This window comes from Hipposideros armiger, unplaced genomic scaffold (genome assembly GCF_001890085.2).
Source record: "Hipposideros armiger isolate ML-2016 unplaced genomic scaffold, ASM189008v1 scaffold_9, whole genome shotgun sequence".
NCBI lineage: Eukaryota > Metazoa > Chordata > Mammalia > Chiroptera > Hipposideridae > Hipposideros > Hipposideros armiger.
The window spans coordinates 4,683,437-4,703,005 of record NW_017731359.1 but is presented as its reverse complement, the minus strand read 5'-3'; the positions used below and the strand labels follow the sequence as shown (position 1 = coordinate 4,703,005).

The 19,569-nt window shown below is 35.5% G+C and overlaps 1 protein-coding gene across 2 annotated transcripts in view; it reads left to right on the top strand.

Moving 5' to 3' along the window:
- Nucleotides 1-19,569, top strand: part of NFATC3 (nuclear factor of activated T cells 3) — a 100,407-nt gene that overhangs the window by 29,831 nt on the left and 51,007 nt on the right. For both annotated transcript variants that reach the window (XM_019654920.1, XM_019654910.1), the window contains exons 2-3: nucleotides 3,553-4,687; nucleotides 6,761-6,923. In XM_019654920.1, the coding sequence (XP_019510465.1) occupies nucleotides 3,553-4,687; nucleotides 6,761-6,923 (1,298 nt within the window). The remainder of the gene's footprint in view (nucleotides 1-3,552; nucleotides 4,688-6,760; nucleotides 6,924-19,569) is intronic.

The following is a 19,569-nucleotide window of genomic DNA, read 5'->3' as shown; positions in this document are numbered from 1 at the left end:
CTGCTCAGCTCGGGCTGACTCGAACCACTGTTGCTCAGAGCTCAAACTCTTGAGCGAGCTCTTAACCAACTGAGCCACTCAGCCGGCCCTCAAGCGAGTTCTTAACCATCGCGCCACTCGGCCGGCCCGGGTTCTCATCTTATAATACAAACCAATCAGTCATTCTGCTGGTCTGTGAGTTTTTACTTGACTAGCCAGTGCCTCCCACCCCGCCAGCCCTTATCATTCTAACTCCCTCAGTTCTATCCCCACTAGCCTTGTGCTTTTTCTCATAAACTTCAAATATAATCCATCTTTAGGCCTTTGCACTCACTCGTTCCTCTAACAGCAGTGTTCTTCTCCTAGATTCTTATAGCTTAGTTCCTTATATCCTTTTGGTATCTCCTCAAACGTTGGAGAAAGAACCCTTTCCAGACTTTCCTATCTAAATTAACTTCCTCTTATCCTCTTACTCTATTCTCATTACTCTATTTTATTTTTCCTTATAGCAAACATCACCACCTGACATATGTTACTAGAATGTAAGTTCTGTGAGGATGAGGACTTTGTTTTGTATACTCCTGTGTTTTTAGTGTCTAGAACTTGCCTGCTATATAGTGGCTACTCAAAAATATTTGTTAAATAAATGATCACATTGCTCCTTGTTTAGGACAAAATACATATGTATGGTTGAAAAGTGAACAGCACCCCCAAAAATGGAAATATAGAAAGAAACTGATTTCTTCATGACCCTGTTGCACTGATGAAATAACCAATTCTGGAGATGTCCTACCTTTGGACCTCTTGTTCTGTTGGATAGGAAGTACCCTCCCTCCCTTTTCAGCTACTTTGAGTTGGGTTTTCTGTTCTTTGCAGCCTGGAAACATTATATTTCATACAGGGCCATTTTTACTCCAAAATTAGGCTAAATTTAAAAATAACATTCTGGTTGAAGAGACTGAAGTGAAACTGATACTCATGTCCTTCCAGCGTTACAAATTAAAACAAGTCTTTTGAAACAAATGTCTATATACTAGGAGTGCTAAAAACGTGTGTGTCCCATGATTTAGTAACCCCAATGCTTAGGAATTTGCCCTTGGAGGCTAATTCAAAGGAAGACTAAAATCTTTGGGTATAGAGATGGTCAATGCTACCTTGTTTATAAAAGTAAAAGGTAGGAAATAACTATGATAATTGACTCTTGACATTTTACATGGCCTTAAAAATTGTTTAGAAACTTTATAAAGGTCAATAAAATGTAAAAACACATTGAAAGGCAAAATTGTATGTTATACAGGCGAAACAAATCTAGGCTGTTAGAAGTCAGTATAGTGTTTGTTATTCTTGATGGAGAGGTAATGACTTGGAAGAGAGCCAAAGGGGGACTTCTGAGATGTTCATGTTCCTTTTCTTGTTAAAGGGTGCTATAACAGGGCATGTTTGTTGTGAAAATTTACCAAACTATATACTTATGTGTACTTTTATGTGTATATTTTATACTTCAATAAAAAGTTAGAAAAAAAACCCCAAAGCAATGTTACAATCACAACTGTATAAAATATATACTCATTTAGTCTAAGACATATGAAAATGTTAACTGTTAGGTGATAGGATTTGTTTACAGTTTTCTTTAATGATTTTTTTACAATCAGATAAACTTTTTAATTAAAAAAATTTTAATTGTGATAAAATATGCATAATATTATGTTCTCTATATAACAGCTTTATTGACATATAATTCACATACCATACAGTTCACCCATTTAAACTCTACAATTCAGTAGTTTTTAGTATATTCACAGAATAGTGCAACCATTACCAAAGTCAATGTTAGAACATTTTCATCACCCCAAAAAGAAACCCAATATCCATTAGCAATCACTGCCCATCTTCCCCAAAAACCTCTTCTTTTTATTTTTTAATAGCTTTTTCCTCTACCTTTTTCTCCCAGTCAAATATGGGCTTTCTACTTTGGAGCTCTGACTTCATATTTCTCTTGATTTTCAGTAAGTGGAGTGAGAGAGTAGAATGGTATACTTTAAAAGGTATATTTCAATTTATTAGGATATATTTCAGTTAAAAAAATAAAGTATAATATAATATATATATCCCTCTTAAATTTTAAAAAGGGGAAAGACAAAGTAATTGACATGTATTGAGTCCTTGCTAACTATTGGTTATTGTGTTGGGTTGCTTGTCTTAAAAATGGTCCTGCCTGTTTCAGGTGATACTCTACTCACCTTTTGCCAGTTTTATAGAAGAAAACTGCCTCAGGAAACTGAGGTTCAAGCGGGTTAAATAACTTGTCCAAGTTACACATCTATGGAATGGCAGAGCCAAGGTTTAAACCTTAGGGGGTTTTGTTTTGCTGTTTTTTTAATACATGTAAAAACTCTTTACTGAATATGTTCACTAACCACAGAATGTCTTAAAAGTTCCCAAATCTGAGGATGCTAACTAATGACAGCAACACCAAGAGTCTAAAGATGTGTGTTTTTTCCTGAGGTACTAATGTAATGAAACAATCTGATCTTGAGTACTTTTGAGAAGAGGCTAAAGGTTTGTGCTTCTCTCTGTTGCATCTGTGAACAGTTTTGTCTTTGGTTTTCCAATGATGATCTCTTTGGAAAGTTCAACCAGCACCTTGTACTACAACTTAGTACTTCTGCCTCTGTGAAAATGAATAATAATCACTTGTTCCTGAAAGTAAAGTTGCAAAATACCCTTATTGCTGCAAACACTCTCAGTAGGTAATTTGGCAGGACTTGTTTAGTGTTAAATACTCCAGCAAGGGGTGCATTTTAAAAGCTCTGTCCTTATGAGGATTACTTTAACAATCGTAAGTTAAAGCCCCAATGAATTATTTTCTAGTTGAGGTAAATGATCAGTGGCATTGTGGGGCTTTCATAACCCGGTCTGCTGTGACCAAAGATTTGAATTCTTGATGGTGTGACTGTGCAGGGAAAAGCTGTTAACTGTAATTCATAAAAAATTTCCTTAGCGAAAAGAAAGTTCTGAATTTTACTGCAAGGAAACTAAAGCCTTGGAGAGATGAAATGATGTGACTAAGAGATCACAGTTAATGACAAAGGTAGACTAGAGTCTAGGTCTCCTGAGTTGAGTCTATAATCCCTTTTGTTAATAAACTTAGTGAGTATACTTAAACTAAAAACCTTTCAAAGACTTAACCTACAGACCCCAGATGAGGCTGAATTTGTATGATTATATCATTCTATAATTCTGTGTGTTTTTTAGAACTATGGATATGATTATTTCAATAAAAGCACTTGTTTTCAGATAAAGTTTTCTGTTTCTCATTTTAGAAAATGTGGAAATAAAAAGAGAAAAAATTACATACATAATTACATATATATGTAATAATTATGTATATCTGCAGAAATAACCAGGTGCATTTTGTAAAAAACACACCACTCTTTAGTGGAGCTAATGATGTACCTTTTATGTCCCACTTTTTTCTTTCAAGTTTATTATTATTTACTTTTTCATCTAGTAATTTATACATTTAATTTTCTAATTTCTTGTTTGTTGATTTTTTTGCCCCCTCCTCCCCAGATCTTGAGCCAGATGATTGTGCATCCATTTACATCTTTAATGTAGATCCACCTCCATCTACTTTAAACTCACCACTTTGCTTACCACATCATGGATTACCGTCTCACTCTTCTGTTTTGTCACCATCGTTTCAGCTCCAAGGTCACAAAAACTATGAAGGAACTTCTGAGATTCCGGAATCTAAATACAGCCCTCTAGGTGGTCCCAAACCCTTTGAGTGCCCAAGTATTCAAATTACATCCATCTCTCCTAACTGTCATCAAGAAATAGATGCTCATGAAGATGACCTACACATAAATGACCCAGAAAGGGAATATTTGGAAAGGCCTTCTAGAGATCATCTCTATCTTCCTCTTGAGCCATCTTACCGGGAGTCTTCCCTTAGTCCTAGTCCTGCCAGCAGCATCTCTTCTAGGAGCTGGTTCTCAGATGCATCATCTTGTGAATCTCTTTCACATATTTATGATGATGTGGATTCAGAGTTGAATGAAGCTGCCGCCCGATTTACTCTTGGATCCCCCCTGACTTCTCCTGGTGGCTCTCCAGGGGGCTGCCCTGTAGAAGAGTACTGGCATCAACAGTATGGACTTGGACACTCCTTGTCACCCAGGCAATCTCCTTGCCACTCTCCTAGATCTAGTGTCACTGATGAGAATTGGCTGAGCCCCAGGCCAGCCTCAGGACCCTCATCGAGGCCTACTTCCCCCTGTGGGAAACGGCGGCACTCTAGTGCTGAGGTTTGTTATGCTGGGTCCCTTTCACCCCATCACTCACCTGTTCCTTCTCCTGGTCACTCCCCCAGGGGAAGTGTAACAGAAGATACGTGGCTCAATGCATCTGTCCAGGGTGGATCAGGCCTTGGCCCTGGACTTTTTCCATTTCAGTACTATGTAGAGACTGATATCCCTTTGAAAACAAGGAAGACTTCTGAAGATCAAGCTACTGTACTACCAGGAAAATTAGAGCTCTGTTCAGACGACCAAGGGAGTTTATCACCATCCCGGGAGACTTCAATAGATGATGGCCTTGGATCTCAGTATCCTTTAAAGAAAGATTCATCTGGTGACCAATTTCTTTCAGTTCCTTCACCCTTTACCTGGAGTAAACCCAAGCCTGGCCACACCCCTATATTTCGGTGAGTTGATGAAATGGCTGCCGGTAATTTTTCATGCTTATGGGTTATCGGTGGCATGTAACTACATTATATATGTAGAATGGTTTGACCATTTTTTTCTCCTTTATATATTTTTTTGAGTTTCTTCCAGACAAATAACTTAAAGTCTGCATTTATTTTCCTTTGAGTCTTAAAAGTATCTTTAGATAGGCTAAAGTTATACTTTTTAAAGTGGATAGGTAATTAATTGTAGATAACAAATTACATTTAAGAATCCCTAGAAGGAGTTTTCTTATTTAAAAAAGTGTCTTGTAAAAGATGGATTATAGTATGAATTAAATTATTAATAAAACTAATTGGAAATAAGCTGTTTATAGTTTTAAGAGTTCAGTATACAAATGAAATTTGCCATTTCATATTTGTGGTGAGTTTTTTTGTAATTTTTTTGTCTTTATAAGTTTGTGATTTTTTTTGTTATAAAGGGATTTAAAAATTTTTGTATTCTAATTTGTCTTTTCTTTTATGGCTTTTGAGTTTTGTGTTATATTTGAAAGCCTTATCCCATTCTAATTTTAAAAAATAAAAATGTAACTTTCACGTTTCTAATAAAGTTTTTGATATATTATTTTTATAATATATGTATGTAACATAATATATACAGTATTTGTGTTTATATTTATATTATAAATATTTATAGTATTTTATATACATATGTATATATGTATAAAATTTATATTTGTAAAATGTATATATATTTGAATCTTGAGTCCAGCTAAAGACTGGAGTGAAGAATAGCATAATGACTTCATTTTCCAAATGACTTATCTAGTCATCACACAGTCATCACAATACTATTTATAGACTCAATCTGGTCTCTAATTGATTAGAAAAGACTACTTTTATCATGTATGAAATCCCCAGATGGAGTTGGGTCTATTTACTTTTAAAAAAATGCTTTTTCATTGGTATGAATGTTTATTTGTGGATCCAGATCTTTAGAAAAATGTAATGTGGAATTATGCTACTGAAGATATCTTTGAGCCTGTCACTCTGCTTCTGAAAATTATCTTAATCTTTTTAGGGGTTTGCTTAAGTCTGCAGAACAAGTACAGAAAACTAGCTGAGAACTGATGAAGTTGAGTTGTTTCAGACTAATAAAAATTACTGCCTCTCACAGTAGCTAGTAAAGCTAGGCTGAGGACATTCAAGGAATCAATGATAATTGAGAAATTTACAGTAGGAGTGATAGCATTTCAGAAGGTGGAAGAGACCCTAAAACTCCCATTTCACCAATCACTAGGAAGATACTGCTTTTTAACATAAATCATTCTAGCTTTGGGTCCATTAATATTTGACCTATAAACATAAGTTGTTTCTTTTCTAATTCCATATTTTCAATCTTACTATATCTAAATGAACCTGTAGCTCTTTAAGCCATTTAAATTATCCTGTTGATCACTTAACATTTGCCTCTAAAATTGGCATTTAGAGATGTTGAAGTGATAGGCCTTATATTTTTTCAGCCAAGTATGTACTGAAATTAAAAATTTACCTCAAATTGTAATATGTTACTAACTATAAGCAATATTTTAGAGAGATGGGGAAAGAGCAACAGGGAGGAAGTTGGGGGGGGGGCGGGCGGAGCAACATGTACAATAGACTAACTTCTATAGTTCCACACCAGGAAGGAAGACATATATACTGAGACACAGGGGTGTTTAGATCCTTGGAGAGATACTGGTATATATGCACAGAGATGTGCATCTTTGCTTTAAGAAATCAAATTATTATTTCGATCGTTTTTGCAGTTCTGTACACATAGTTGAGAAACAGTTACAGTTTTATAAATGTTAGAATTTGTCCTTTTTTAAAAAATACAGGACACCAAAAAGTCGATAAAATCTATTCATTCAGGTTATAGAATAATTTCTTAAACACTCACTATATACAGTGTTATAACTTATTAAGTGAAGTTTTATTTTGGAATACTTTGTTTCCAGATCACAGAAAGAAGTGTTGCTGCTGGCAAAGAAGTGATTTGGATCACTGCTTGGCAATAATGGTGAAATGCGTCTTTGTGTGTTTTGTTTATAGCACATCTTCATTACCTCCACTAGACTGGCCTTTACCAACTCATTTTGGGCAATGTGAACTGAAAATAGAAGTGCAACCTAAAACTCATCATCGGGCCCATTACGAAACTGAAGGTAGCCGAGGAGCAGTAAAAGCATCTACTGGGGGACACCCTGTTGTGAAGGTATGAGATTTTGGGGGCATATTTTGCAGAGACGATACATCTATTAATGATGGAGCCTGTTCGGTTAGGTACTACTGAGCCCATATAGAGAAAATTCAAAACTAGAAAGCCTCTATTGAGGTTTTGTATCCTTGTTGATAAGACAACACTTCCATATTGAGTTATTTTTGCTGGGATAAAAGATTTTCTTCCTGGACTGCCAACTGGGGAAAGATTATATTGCACTGTCGGAAAAGTCATGCCGCATTTTTGCAACGAGAAACATAGAAAAAAGACGTGACTTTTCTGACAACCCAATAGTGGTCAAACAGTTGTTTGCTGATTAAAAATAAAAATGGCTGTATTATGTTTATAAATATAATACATGCTTGTTTAAAATCTAATACAGAAAAGTAGAAAAAATAAAGCAATAAATCATCCCAAATCTAAACTACTCAGAGACAAACAATTGTTAACATTTTATTAACCTTCTAAATAATTCTCTGTATGTATTTAGCGGAAGACTGGATGGATGGCTAGAAAAATGAATGAAATTTTTAAGGATTGACTTTACTGAACATCTTTATAATTAAAATTTTAACTTATTTTTATTTGAATTTATTAAAAGAAAAAACAAGTGAAATTGTAACAATTATATAAGATTTGAGTATGTGAAATATATTTAATATGTTTTGAATTGTAACAATTGAATATTACCTTTAATTTTACTTTAAATGAAACATTTAAAAAATGAAACAAAAGTAAAACTGAGAACTACCGAATCTTAGGTATTGTTCCTCACTCTAAGAGGCCTTAAAAGATCAAAAAGTCAAATTATTGAGAGATTGAATTATTGTTTTAGATTTAGATGGTATGAAATGACTCCCTGCTCTGAAAAATGAGGTAACTGTCTCTTTTAAACTTCTTCCCCTTCCTTTACCTTCTGAATTTTGTTGCTTATATTATTGGGTCATCGGGAAAGTCATGACGCCTTTTTGCATTGAAAAACATGGAAAAATACATCATGACTTTCCCGATGACCCAGTATTTTTCCTTTCAGATCTACAGCTGTACCCTCCCCCATTGTTTAGCCTTAGTCCTATATCTAGTTGGATTCAGTGATTACTACTAATTCTTTTTTATTTATTTCATTAAGTGTTTTTGTTTATTTTGTTTGTTTGTTTAAGGTGGGCTTTGGATTCTATATTCTTTGGGTTCTTTCACGTTTGAGAATGTTTATTGCCTTTATATACTCAAACATCAGAATAGCTATGTATAATAGTCTTGAGTCACCCATGTTTTTTCTCTCAGAACTTGTCTTATGGCATTGTGTATTGTAGTGGAGAAATTAATTGTATCTGAAGTGAATTTGAACAAATACAATTTATGAACTGTCATTTCCTATACCAGCCATACTTTATGATTTATCATTATTATCTAAACATGTGTCATAGTTCTCGATTAAAGAAAGCTTTAAATTTTAGGTAGGCTTTAAAATTATTTGTACCAAAAAATGTAAGTCATAGAAAAAGAGATCAGATTTGTGGTTACCAGAGGCGGGGGTGGGGTTGGGGTGGGTGGGAGAATTGGATGAAGGTGGTTCTAAAAGGCATAAACTTCCATAAGATAAATAAGTACTGAGGATGTGTTGTACAACATGATGACTGTAGTTCACACTGCTATATGGCATATTTAAAAGTTGCTAAGAGTAGATCCTAAAAGTTTTCATCACAAGGAAAAATCAATCTCGCTCTCTCTAACTATATGAGTTGATAGATGTTACCTAACTTTATCATGGTAATCAGTTTGCAATACATGTAAATCACGTCATCATACCTTATACTTTAAAACTTATACAGTGCTACATGTCAGTTATAGCTCAGTAAAACTGAAAGAAAAAAGAAATATCACGAAAACTCAACATAGGAATTCTGCCATTTGTTTCGTATTTTGCTTTAAATGAGAGCTTATTTCAGTTTAAATAAGGAGGAAGGATCTTTGCTTCGTTTCCTGTATCTTTGACTTTTCTCATCAGGAAAGAAATCATTTACAAATTTTTAAATGAAGAAAATCTTTTTGGGAATCCAAGTGATTTGTTTCCACAGTATTTTTTTTAAATTAAAAATTGATACCCTTAAGAGGAAACTAACACTTCTGATATCATCAGTGTTTTATATTCTTCTTGTGAGTGACTTATTTTTTCTAACTTGTTGCTTGAAGAATTATATCATTATACCATAAGTTATTGACTTAACCAGAGCATGTCTGGATGTTGATGGTTCCTTATCAGCCTTTCTCAGTACCTATGATGCTCCCTTTCAATCTGAGTTTCTTTCTTCCTTTGTGCAAGAAAAATTTTGTGTTATATATCTACATACTTTTCCTGTTTCATTTGTTTTGTCTTTACTTTCAGATGTTCTCAATATACATTGAGAGCTAAGAGATTTCTGAAGTATATATTTTTTGAAATTATGAAAGAACTCAAACTATGAAGCTGTTGAAAAATACCACCTACTTTCTAGCTAGCTAATTAACTTTTTTTTTATTCAAAGTAAACAATCTTATTCATTAATATGGTCTACAGACATTTATAATACATTCAAGGTAGTCTGCTACTGTAGCTGGGGATTCAGTAGAGGAAAAAAATCGACATGTTTCCTACTTCCGTAAAGTTTATAGTTTAGTGAGGCTTGCAAATGAGATAATAAAATAAAGTATGATAAAAGTTGAATAGAAGAAATTCAAATCTCTCTGAGAGCAAATAGGGACCTGAAACCTAGACATGGGGATTGAATCAGGCATTGCTTATTTGGGTAAAGTTCCTAGCTAATTAATAGGAACATTAGCCAGGGAAAGGATGCATATTAAGAAAGAAAAAGTATTGAGCAGAGGGACAGGTTTAGAGCTGCACTGTCCAATCCAGTATCCATTAAGCCACATTTAAATTTAAATTAACTAAAATTAAAAATTTAGTTATTCGGTTGTATTAATGACACTTCAAGGCTTGGCAGCCACATGTAGCTAATGGCTACATTATCTTTTCAACAAATGATGTTGGAGCAGTTGGACATCCATAGGCAAGAAAATAAACCTTAACTTAAACTTCAAATTTTGCATAAGAATTGACACAACATGGATCATGGAGTTTTTAAAAATGGCAGATATAGAAAATTTTCATCATTGAAGAAAGTTCTGTTGGGCAGTGATTTTTTAGAAGCCTGTAAGACCAAGAGAATATGGCATATTAGCGAATTACAAGAAATATACAGCAATAGATTTTGATTTCATGTGTCCAAAAAGTATTAGCATTTTAGGAGTTATCTGAAACATTTTATTCCTGTTTTTCAAAACATAATAATCATCTGAAATTATGTCAATTTTCAATTTAAGATAAGTAATGGCAACTGTATTTATAGAAGAATATGCTGTTTATAGACCAAGATATAGTCTTTAAGAGCTTTAACATTGTCTTTTTAACAAATGCTGCTGAACCAATTGGACATCTGTAAGCAAAACAATAAACCCCATGTCTTATACAAAAATTAATTCAAGATGGATTGTGAATTTAAATGTGAATTGTAAAACTATAAAACTTTTGGGAGAATATCTTCAGGACCTCAAGCTAAGAGAAGAGTTCTAGGACATGATACCAAAAGCACAAAATCTAGAAGAAAAAATTGATAAATTAGACTTCATCAAAATTAAAAACTTTAACTATGAAAAATCCTATTAAAAGCATGGAAAAGACAAGCTATAGGCAGGGAGAAAACATTTGCAAACCACATATCTGACAAAGATCTTGTATGTAGAATATATAAAGAACACTGAGGGCCTGCCGAGTGGCGTGTTGGTTAAGAGCTGGCTTGGGATGCCAGAGGGCCCCGGTTCGGATCCCACATATGAGGGCCAGTGACACTGCCCTCTGCAGCTAAGATGCTGAACAACAGCTCGACCTGGAGCTGGGCTGCTGTGGGTCGCCGGCTGCAGTCCCCTGCTGCAGTGGGTTGCCATAAGCTACCATGTATAGCCGGCAGCCAGCATGAGCGGCCAGCAGCCGCCGTGAGCAGCCATCCAGAGCCAGGGACTGATCTGTCTTGCCTGGGAAGAGCGCAATGATGGTGCCAGCTTGGGCCAGTGGAGCAACATCCTCCACAACTAGACTGAAGAACAAAAACAACAGCAACTTGTCTGTTCCCCTTCCCCCGATTCCCCAGCGCTGTTCCCCTCCCCCAATTCCCCAATAAAATCTTTTTTAAAAACCCCCACAAAACTCTCAAAATCCAACATTAAAAAGCAATTAAGTTAGAAAATGGGCTATAGACATGAATAGATATTTTTGTCAAGGAGGACAGAAGATGGCCAATAAACATGTGAAAAAGTTTCCCACATCGTTAGTCATTAGAAAGATGCAAATTAAAAGCACAATGAGATATCACTACATACTTAGTAGAACAGTTAAAATAAAAAGTAGTGATAACACTAAATATTGGCAAAGATGCCAAAAGAGTGTATCCCTCATAAACTGTTGGGAATGTAAAATGATATAGCCACTTTGAAAAATAGTTTGTCAGGTTCTTTAAAAAGCTAAACTTGCACTTACCACAAGACCCAACAATCACACCCTTGGGCATTTATTACAGAAAAATAAAAACTTATGTTCACACAATAACCTTTATAGTAATACTCATAGTAGCTATATTTTTCATGGGTAAAAATAACCCAAATGGATGAATATTTAAACCAACTCTGGTATATCCATACAATCAATCAATGCACTACCATTCAGCGATGAAAAAGAACAAACTAGTGGTGCTTACAAGTTGGATGGTTGTCCACGGAATTATGCTGAGTGGGAAAAAGAGTCAATCTTAAATGGTTACATACGATATGATTCCATTTATATATATAAAACATTCTCAAAATGGCAAAGCTGTAGCGATGGAGACTAGAGTAGTGGTTACCAGGGAACAGGGACAGGTTGAAGATGGTGAATATAAAGGAGTAGCACAAGAGAGCTCCTTTGTGGTAGCATTCTGTATCTTGACTGTTATAGCGGTTGCTTGAATCTACATGTGATAAAATTGCATAAAACTGCACAAACACAAGTACTTAATTATACAGTGATGTTTTATTAAGGCATAAATATTTGGGTCTCAAAAGTTAATGAAATTTTAAAAATGTGTATTGTAATATTTTTTTCATCTTTAGACTTTATTTTTTATCATACCTCAAGATTGATTTCCAGGTGATAGTTTTTTACATGATGTTCTTATATGTACATTTTCAGTTTGAAGCAATTTATATTACGGAAATTTAATTTCATATTTTTAGTATGTCTACAGTGTGTTGTCATGTTTCTTATATTTTCAGATCCCATACTCCCAAGTATTTTGGCAGAACTGCTCTTATTGAAGCTGCTCTATTCTGTTCTATACTGACCTTCAGGCTTTAACCCTCCAGCTTTAGTTAAATTAAGCAGGCACAGAACTTTGCTATGGAAACGATACAGAAACATAACAAACAACTTGACTTACTTTCTGCTACAAAGCAGAAGGTGGCCAGAAGAGAAGTATACTGATACTAGATGAATGTTTTTATAGAGTAGTGTTAACAGTAGCAATAATTTGTTTATTGCCTGCAACATAATGCTCCTCTGGAAATGGGATGGGATGATAGTCTAAATAACTAATTTGATGTTCTTTTAAAATCCCCAAGATGCAAAGGAGAAACCCTATTTTTCTTATGCTATAGCATATATGCTTGGAGCAGATGTTGGCTGAAATATGTGTTATGAAATATATTCCCTTTGAAATCTTATATGCATGATTACCTTCCCCCATTACTGGTTTATTTTACTATCGAAGTATAAAGGACAGGTGGCTTATGCCTTTGCCAAGCTGGTATTAATGTGAGTCATCTAATGACTAGGATACTTTGGTATATAGTACTTACTGGTATGTTATGTGATATTTAGGTAACTTAATAGACAGCAATAAAATTGTTTATTTGTATTTCTATTTTAGATTTAACTACGTTATTTTGAACTGCTACTTCAGTGGCTATAATTCTTATTTAAATCCATTGGCTAACCTCGTGAGTTATTTTGCTCCATCAAATTATAGTCTCTTATTCCAAAATGCATTAATTCAAAATGTTTGAATGTCTATAACATATTAGGTACGATACTAGGCTCTGGAGATGACAAAATGGACACTGTCCCCTTCACAGTACTTAGAGAGGCGAGTGGTAAAGTTATTTGGTATTTCTTTGTCCACTAGATGAACAAACAGTTGGTTCCATAGAATAATTTGTTCAGTTTAAGAGTAAACACGAAAGAGCAAAAGGTATATCAGAAAGGAGTGACTTATCACTTATTAGCTATGAGTTTGAGGTAGTTCCCTAATCTTTCTTAGATTCAGATAATTCATCTGTAAACTGGAAAAAGAGACATGTACTCCACAGGAGTTTTAGGATTAAATGAACTAATTTAGTTAAAGCAAAGTAAATCATCACACTCTACCTTCACTTTTTCACCTCTGTACAAATGTGGATGAATATCATTCTACTTTATCACTTACCCAATGTGCCTCCATACAAACCAAAAGAGAAAAATGGCTGAACTTAATTTGTATGCATATGCACACATATGCCCATACTTTTGCCATTTCTTCTTTAGTTATTTAGGCTTTCTTTTCTTTCTTTCTTCCCTTCCCTTGCCTTCCCTTCCCTTCCCTTCCCTTCCCTTCCCTTCCCTTCCCTTCCCTTTCCTTCTTTTCTTTTCTTTTCTTTTAGCTGAGCCATCCTGCCACCTGTTGGCAGCTCAGCGGCAACTCAGCTCGGGCTGGGCATTGAACTGCTGTTGCTCAGAGCTTGCACTCTTGCGCAAGCTCTTAAACAACTGAGCTACTCTGCTGGCCCTAGGCTTTATTTTTTATTGTAATCATGTTGGCATTTTATTTGTGTAATATTTTTCATTTAATTAAAGCTTTCGAATTTATTAATTTATTTATACCAAAACATGTAAAAAAGAGATCACAACGGAAAATATTGATAGATTTCTTGGCTACATAAATATTTATGTAGTAAATATAGTAATACTAGTAATACTCATGGCACTTGAAACACTACTGAATTTAACTTCCAGTTAAATATAGTAGATAGAACACATGCGTTTATCTTCATTAGACAGCTGCATCTTAAGCTTTTTGGGTGGAAAGAAAGAACCAATAAGGAGCACAAATCATTTTACACCAAAGAACCCTAGAAAGACTTAGGAATTTGAGGCACTGGTGTCTCGAAAATGGGATGGCAGGTGGGGTTGAAAACAAAAGGATTGGTTGAAAGTCTACAAAAGAACTGACTTACCAGATTTTTCTCTGTTATCTGGTATAGACAGGTGATTACCATTGTCTTACCCTGGGAGAATATTGGAGATTTATTCTTTAGAGAGAATGAAATAGAGGTCCTAGGCTCTAGAATAAATAACTGAAGGCAGGGCTTTAGGATCTGTACAGAAATTGGGGTGGGGGTGGAAGTGGAGTTATAATGAAAATCTGTACTGAATAGGAAGACCTCTGACCCCCTTTCTTAACTCCCAGAATGCTTGCAATAGGTTTATGCTCCCTAGATAGGAGACTAGACAATTTGCTTTTAGGCAGAGTGGGCCAAGAGGAAGTACCTATGTGCCTGTTGACTTTGGAGATCTTCTAGACTAGTCATCTCTACTCTGTTAGTCCCAACCCTGCTTTTTTTTTTTTTTAACTTTTTTTTTTTTTAAAGATTTTTATTGGGGAATTGGGGGATGGGAACAGCGCTGGGGAATTGGGGAAAGGGGAACAGACAAGTTGCTGTCCTTTTGTTCTTCAGTCTTGTGAACGTTGCTTCACTGGCCCAAGTTGGCACCATCATTGCGCTCTTCCCGGGCGAGGCAGATCAGTCGCCGGCTTCTGGACGGCCGCTCACTGTGGCTGCTGGCCGCTCACGCTGGCTGCTGGCTACACACGGTAGCCCATGGCAACCCACTGCCACAGGGGCTGCAGCCTACGCCGTCGCCAGTGACTCATGGCATCCCAGCTCCAGGTTGAGCTGCTGTTCAGCATCTTAGCTGTAGAGGGCAGTGTCACTGGCCCTCATATGTGGGATCCGAACCGGGGCCCTCTGGCGTCCCAAGCCAGTTCTTAACCGTCACGCCACTCGGCCGGCCCCTCTGCTTTTTTTTGTTAAACAAGTTTTTGCAATACTACTTTATTAACCTGAAATGGAAATGCATATATAATATAATCAACATAACCATATAATTTTGAAGATATCAATATGCTGTAATATTAAGAGAAAATAAATTTAGAAAACTAAATTATAACAAAATAGTTATGTCTCAAAATGAAAAGACACAGTCTACAAATACAGCAGTTAGATACTTGTACCTGCAGTATCACTGCAAGTGTTGCAGGTATAAAGGCAAGTGTATTGATCAACAACCTAAATTCTGTGACTGACAGACATTACTGGGTCATGAAATGATTTTTTGAAATGATGAGACCTTAAAGTTTTCCTTAATTTACATGGTAGTTGCATTTATGAAAAATTCATACATGTTAAAACTGCAATTTGGGGGGTATTTGTATATACTAAGGAGTTGGGTTCTAAGTTCATAAGCTTTTCTGTATACATGAGTATAAGATGGGACATTCTAAAGTTCTGTGCAACATAGGCTAGTTCTGCATTTTGCAGAACTGTGATTATCCTATGCCTTGATAGGAATTTGAATCTCTGGCCCATTTTCATTAAATGCCTGTAGTACACCTCACTCATCATGTTGCCATGCTTATTCATTTGTGTATTGACTTGGCTCTTTTTGTGTAATGCTGGCAGAATAGTAAAGATAGAGAACATATGTAGCACTCTCGTTACTTCACACTGCTGCTCAGGGCACTACAAATGACAATGATACAGTTAAAATTTAGTAGTGTTTCAAATGCTATGACATGAGTATTACTGTACTGTAACTTTTACAGTGCATACTCATCATCTCAAAACAAGAAGAGGAAAGTACATTTCAAATGTCATTCTTTCAAGGCACAGTGGACTGTGTATTTTATTAAATAGCAAAGCATTGTATTTAGTATGCAGTAATGCTATGGGCAAAAAGAATGTATGTGTTATATAGCCTCACATTTCCAATTTCCACCTAGATGTCTCACTGTTACCTTGAATACAGCATGACTAACATTGAAAACATTACTTTATCTCCTACCAAACCTATTCTAAATCAGTGACTTCTTTACTTTCTTTATTTGCTAATGATACCACCATTCTCCTGGGTATTGAAGCTCAGAACTTCTAATTTGTTTTCTTCTGTTCTGTATGTAGTCAGTTACAAAGATCTCTTTAGGGTCTTATAGAAAAGATTTATTGCATTCATCCATCTTCATTCCTATTTTCTGTTTATGTTCTCACTTCCATCCTAGTTTAAACTTTTTAGTACACTTGATTTTGGTGCTTTAGCCTCTTAGCTGATTTCCATGATTCTTTTCTCTCTTTCTTAGAGCCTTAATTGCTTTTTATCATGTGCTTCCTTAACTTCTTAAAAGTTTAATACATATCACTTGTGTCACCTATATAATACTGGCTGAAGCAGTGACATTGAAAATGGATCTTTCCATAATCAACCCTCAATAAAAAGAGAGAAGGGTGTAGAGTGGTGACCAAGATAAGAGTTTCTGCCTTTTTATAACTTACATGGTACTGAGGAAAACAGATAATAAATCTATAACACACTTTTGTTAGTGATCAGTACTATAAAAATAGTAAAATAGGATAAGGGGATAGAAATGTGGTATTTTAGATACAGTAGTCTTCTCTGAGGAGTTGACCTTTTTGATTATAGAGCTGAAGGAGTGAGGTAATATGAAGATCAGAGGAAAGAATATTCTTGAGGAATAAAATATAAAATGTGAAGGCCCTTAGGTTAGGAATGAGTTTGGGTGGTTCATGCAGTAAGGCCAGGATCGCCAGAGCAGAGTATAGATGATGGGATAGAGCAGGAGAGGGTAAGGTAACAAGTTAGCCTGGGCCTAGATCACATAGGCCTTGCAAATCATCATAGGGCATTTGAATTTAGTTCTGAGTAGAAGGAAGCCATTAGAGTATTCAGAGACGGGGATTGAAATTTTCTGCTTAATGTTATGAGTTTGTTCTGGCTCCTGGACAGAAAAGAGGCTGTAAGGGAGCAAGAGTGGAACCAGGGAGAGCAGTTACAAGGCTATTGCAATGGTCCAGGCATTAATTGCTTCTCTATAAATTTTACAGAGCTGAAAACCATCCTGGGTAAATTATATTATCTGATAATAGACAAAAGTCTTCATGTCCTTTCCTGGGTAGAGGAAGATAATCAATAAAGTATGATGTTGTTTGGTTGCAAACTCCACTGTAAAGCTAGGGATGGACCAACGGGGGTGGTGGTGGGGGTTGGGTAGGGACTAAAACATTCACCTGAAGGACCACATAATAGAATAAAATTCCTTCTACACACTTGAAACTCTGACTAGATACCATACTTAGAATTGCGAATGCAGACTAATAGCTAGCATCTGTTTATCACTAACTATATGCCAGACACTGTGCTAAGCACTCTATATTTGATATCATATGTGAAGATACTTTATAAATCATAATACAGAAACAGAAAAAAATTTAAAGGTTATTAGGTAGCTTATAAAATCTCAGGCTTGGAAGCTAGATGGCCAGAACAGTGTCCAGCCACCATACCCAGTGCTGTTGTAGTGAAAACATCACTGACACTGACTCATAATCACAGCTTGTACTGAGAGTACTTGGGGCTGGGCATCAGACACTTCACTGCCTTGAGGAGCTGGATACCTCCTCCACTATGCTTACTGAAAAATGGACTTTATGCACCTACATTATCATGTTTCCTCACTGGTTTAATGGATTAAGGCAGCCACAGAGCAAATCTTTCTCTCAGAAGCACGTGGGGCCAAAAGCAGGAGTGGAAATTGCTGAGAGAAATCTCTCTGAAGCTTCTAGAACCTCTACCAAGTGCAAGGAAGCCACAGTCTCAAAGCAGAGGAATCAGACTAAACCTTCAATAAAACCCAGCAGTTGCTTTAGTCTGTGACCTGACAAAAGAAATAGCATGCCTCTTTCTGGAGGTAAATATTTTCTACCCCAGTCTTTAGAGTTCTTTTACACAAAAGTCTTGTATATGCTAAACAATACATACAGACACAAGAAAGTGTCAACCACAATAAAGAGAAAACAATCAATAGAAGCAGACCCAGAGATCACCTAATCTAACTCTACATCTGTGTTGGTGTTATGAGAAAGAGACTTCACTATAACCATGATAAAAGTGCTAAATTATCTAGTAGAAAAGGTGGACTGCATATGGAAGAATTTTAGTAGAGACATGGAAATTTTTTTTTTAGTCAAAAGGATAATGATAAGGACAAAGATACAAGAAGAGAAAACTACAAACCAATATCCCTAGTGAATATAAACAGAAAAATTCTCAACAAAAAACTAGCAAACCAAACCAAATCCAACAGCACATTAAAAGGATTATACAACATGACCAAATGGGATTTACCACAGAAATGCAAAAGGTGATTCAACATATGAAAATCAGTTGATGAGATACACCAGATTAATAGAATGAAGGAATAGAAACCACATGATCATCTCAATTGACACAGAAAAGGCTTTTGACAAAATTTAACAGCCTTTCATTAAAAAAAAAAAAATCAAACTAGGATAAAGGGAAATTTCTTAACATGATCAAAGTTCTTTATGAAAATTGCCCACAGCTAACATCATACTTAATGGTTATAGACTGAAAACTTTCTCCTTAAGATCAGGAACAAGACAAGGATGCCCACTTGCACCACTGCTATTCAACATTTGTACTGGGAGTTCTAGGCAGAGCTATCAGGTAAATAAAAAAAATTTTTTAAAAGACATCCAGATTGGAAAGGAAGAGGTAAAACTATTTCTATTCACAGATGACATGGTTTTATACAAGGAAAATCTCAAATAATCCACAAGAAAGCTACTAGAGCTAATAAACAAGTTCAGCAAAGTTTCAGGATTTTGAAGATCAACACACACTTACCAGTTGTATTTATATATACCAATGATGAACAACCGGAAGAGGAAATTAAGAAGGCAGATACATGTGCAATATTTCATGTGCAATATCATCTAAAATTAAATACTTACAAATAAATTCAACCAAGGAGGTGTAAGAGATGTATGCTGAAAATTATAAAATATTGCTAAAAGAAATAAAAATAAATGGAAATAAATAAAATAAATGTAATCTAAATATATCTATAAAATAGACATCCCATGTTCATGGATGTGAAGACTTAACATTGTTAAAATATCGATAATCTCCAAAGCAATTTACAGACTCAACGCAGTACTACCAAAATTCTGACATCCTTTTTTGCAGAATGCAAAAATATATCCTCAAATTCATATGGGGATTTGGAATAGCTAAAACAACCCTGAAAAAGAAGAATACAGTTGGAGAACTCATTTGTTCTGACTTGTAACTTAATACAAAGCTACAGTATTTAAAACAATATAGCGGGCCAGCCGAGGGGCACATTGGTTAAGAGCTGGCTTGGGACGCCAGAGGGCCCCA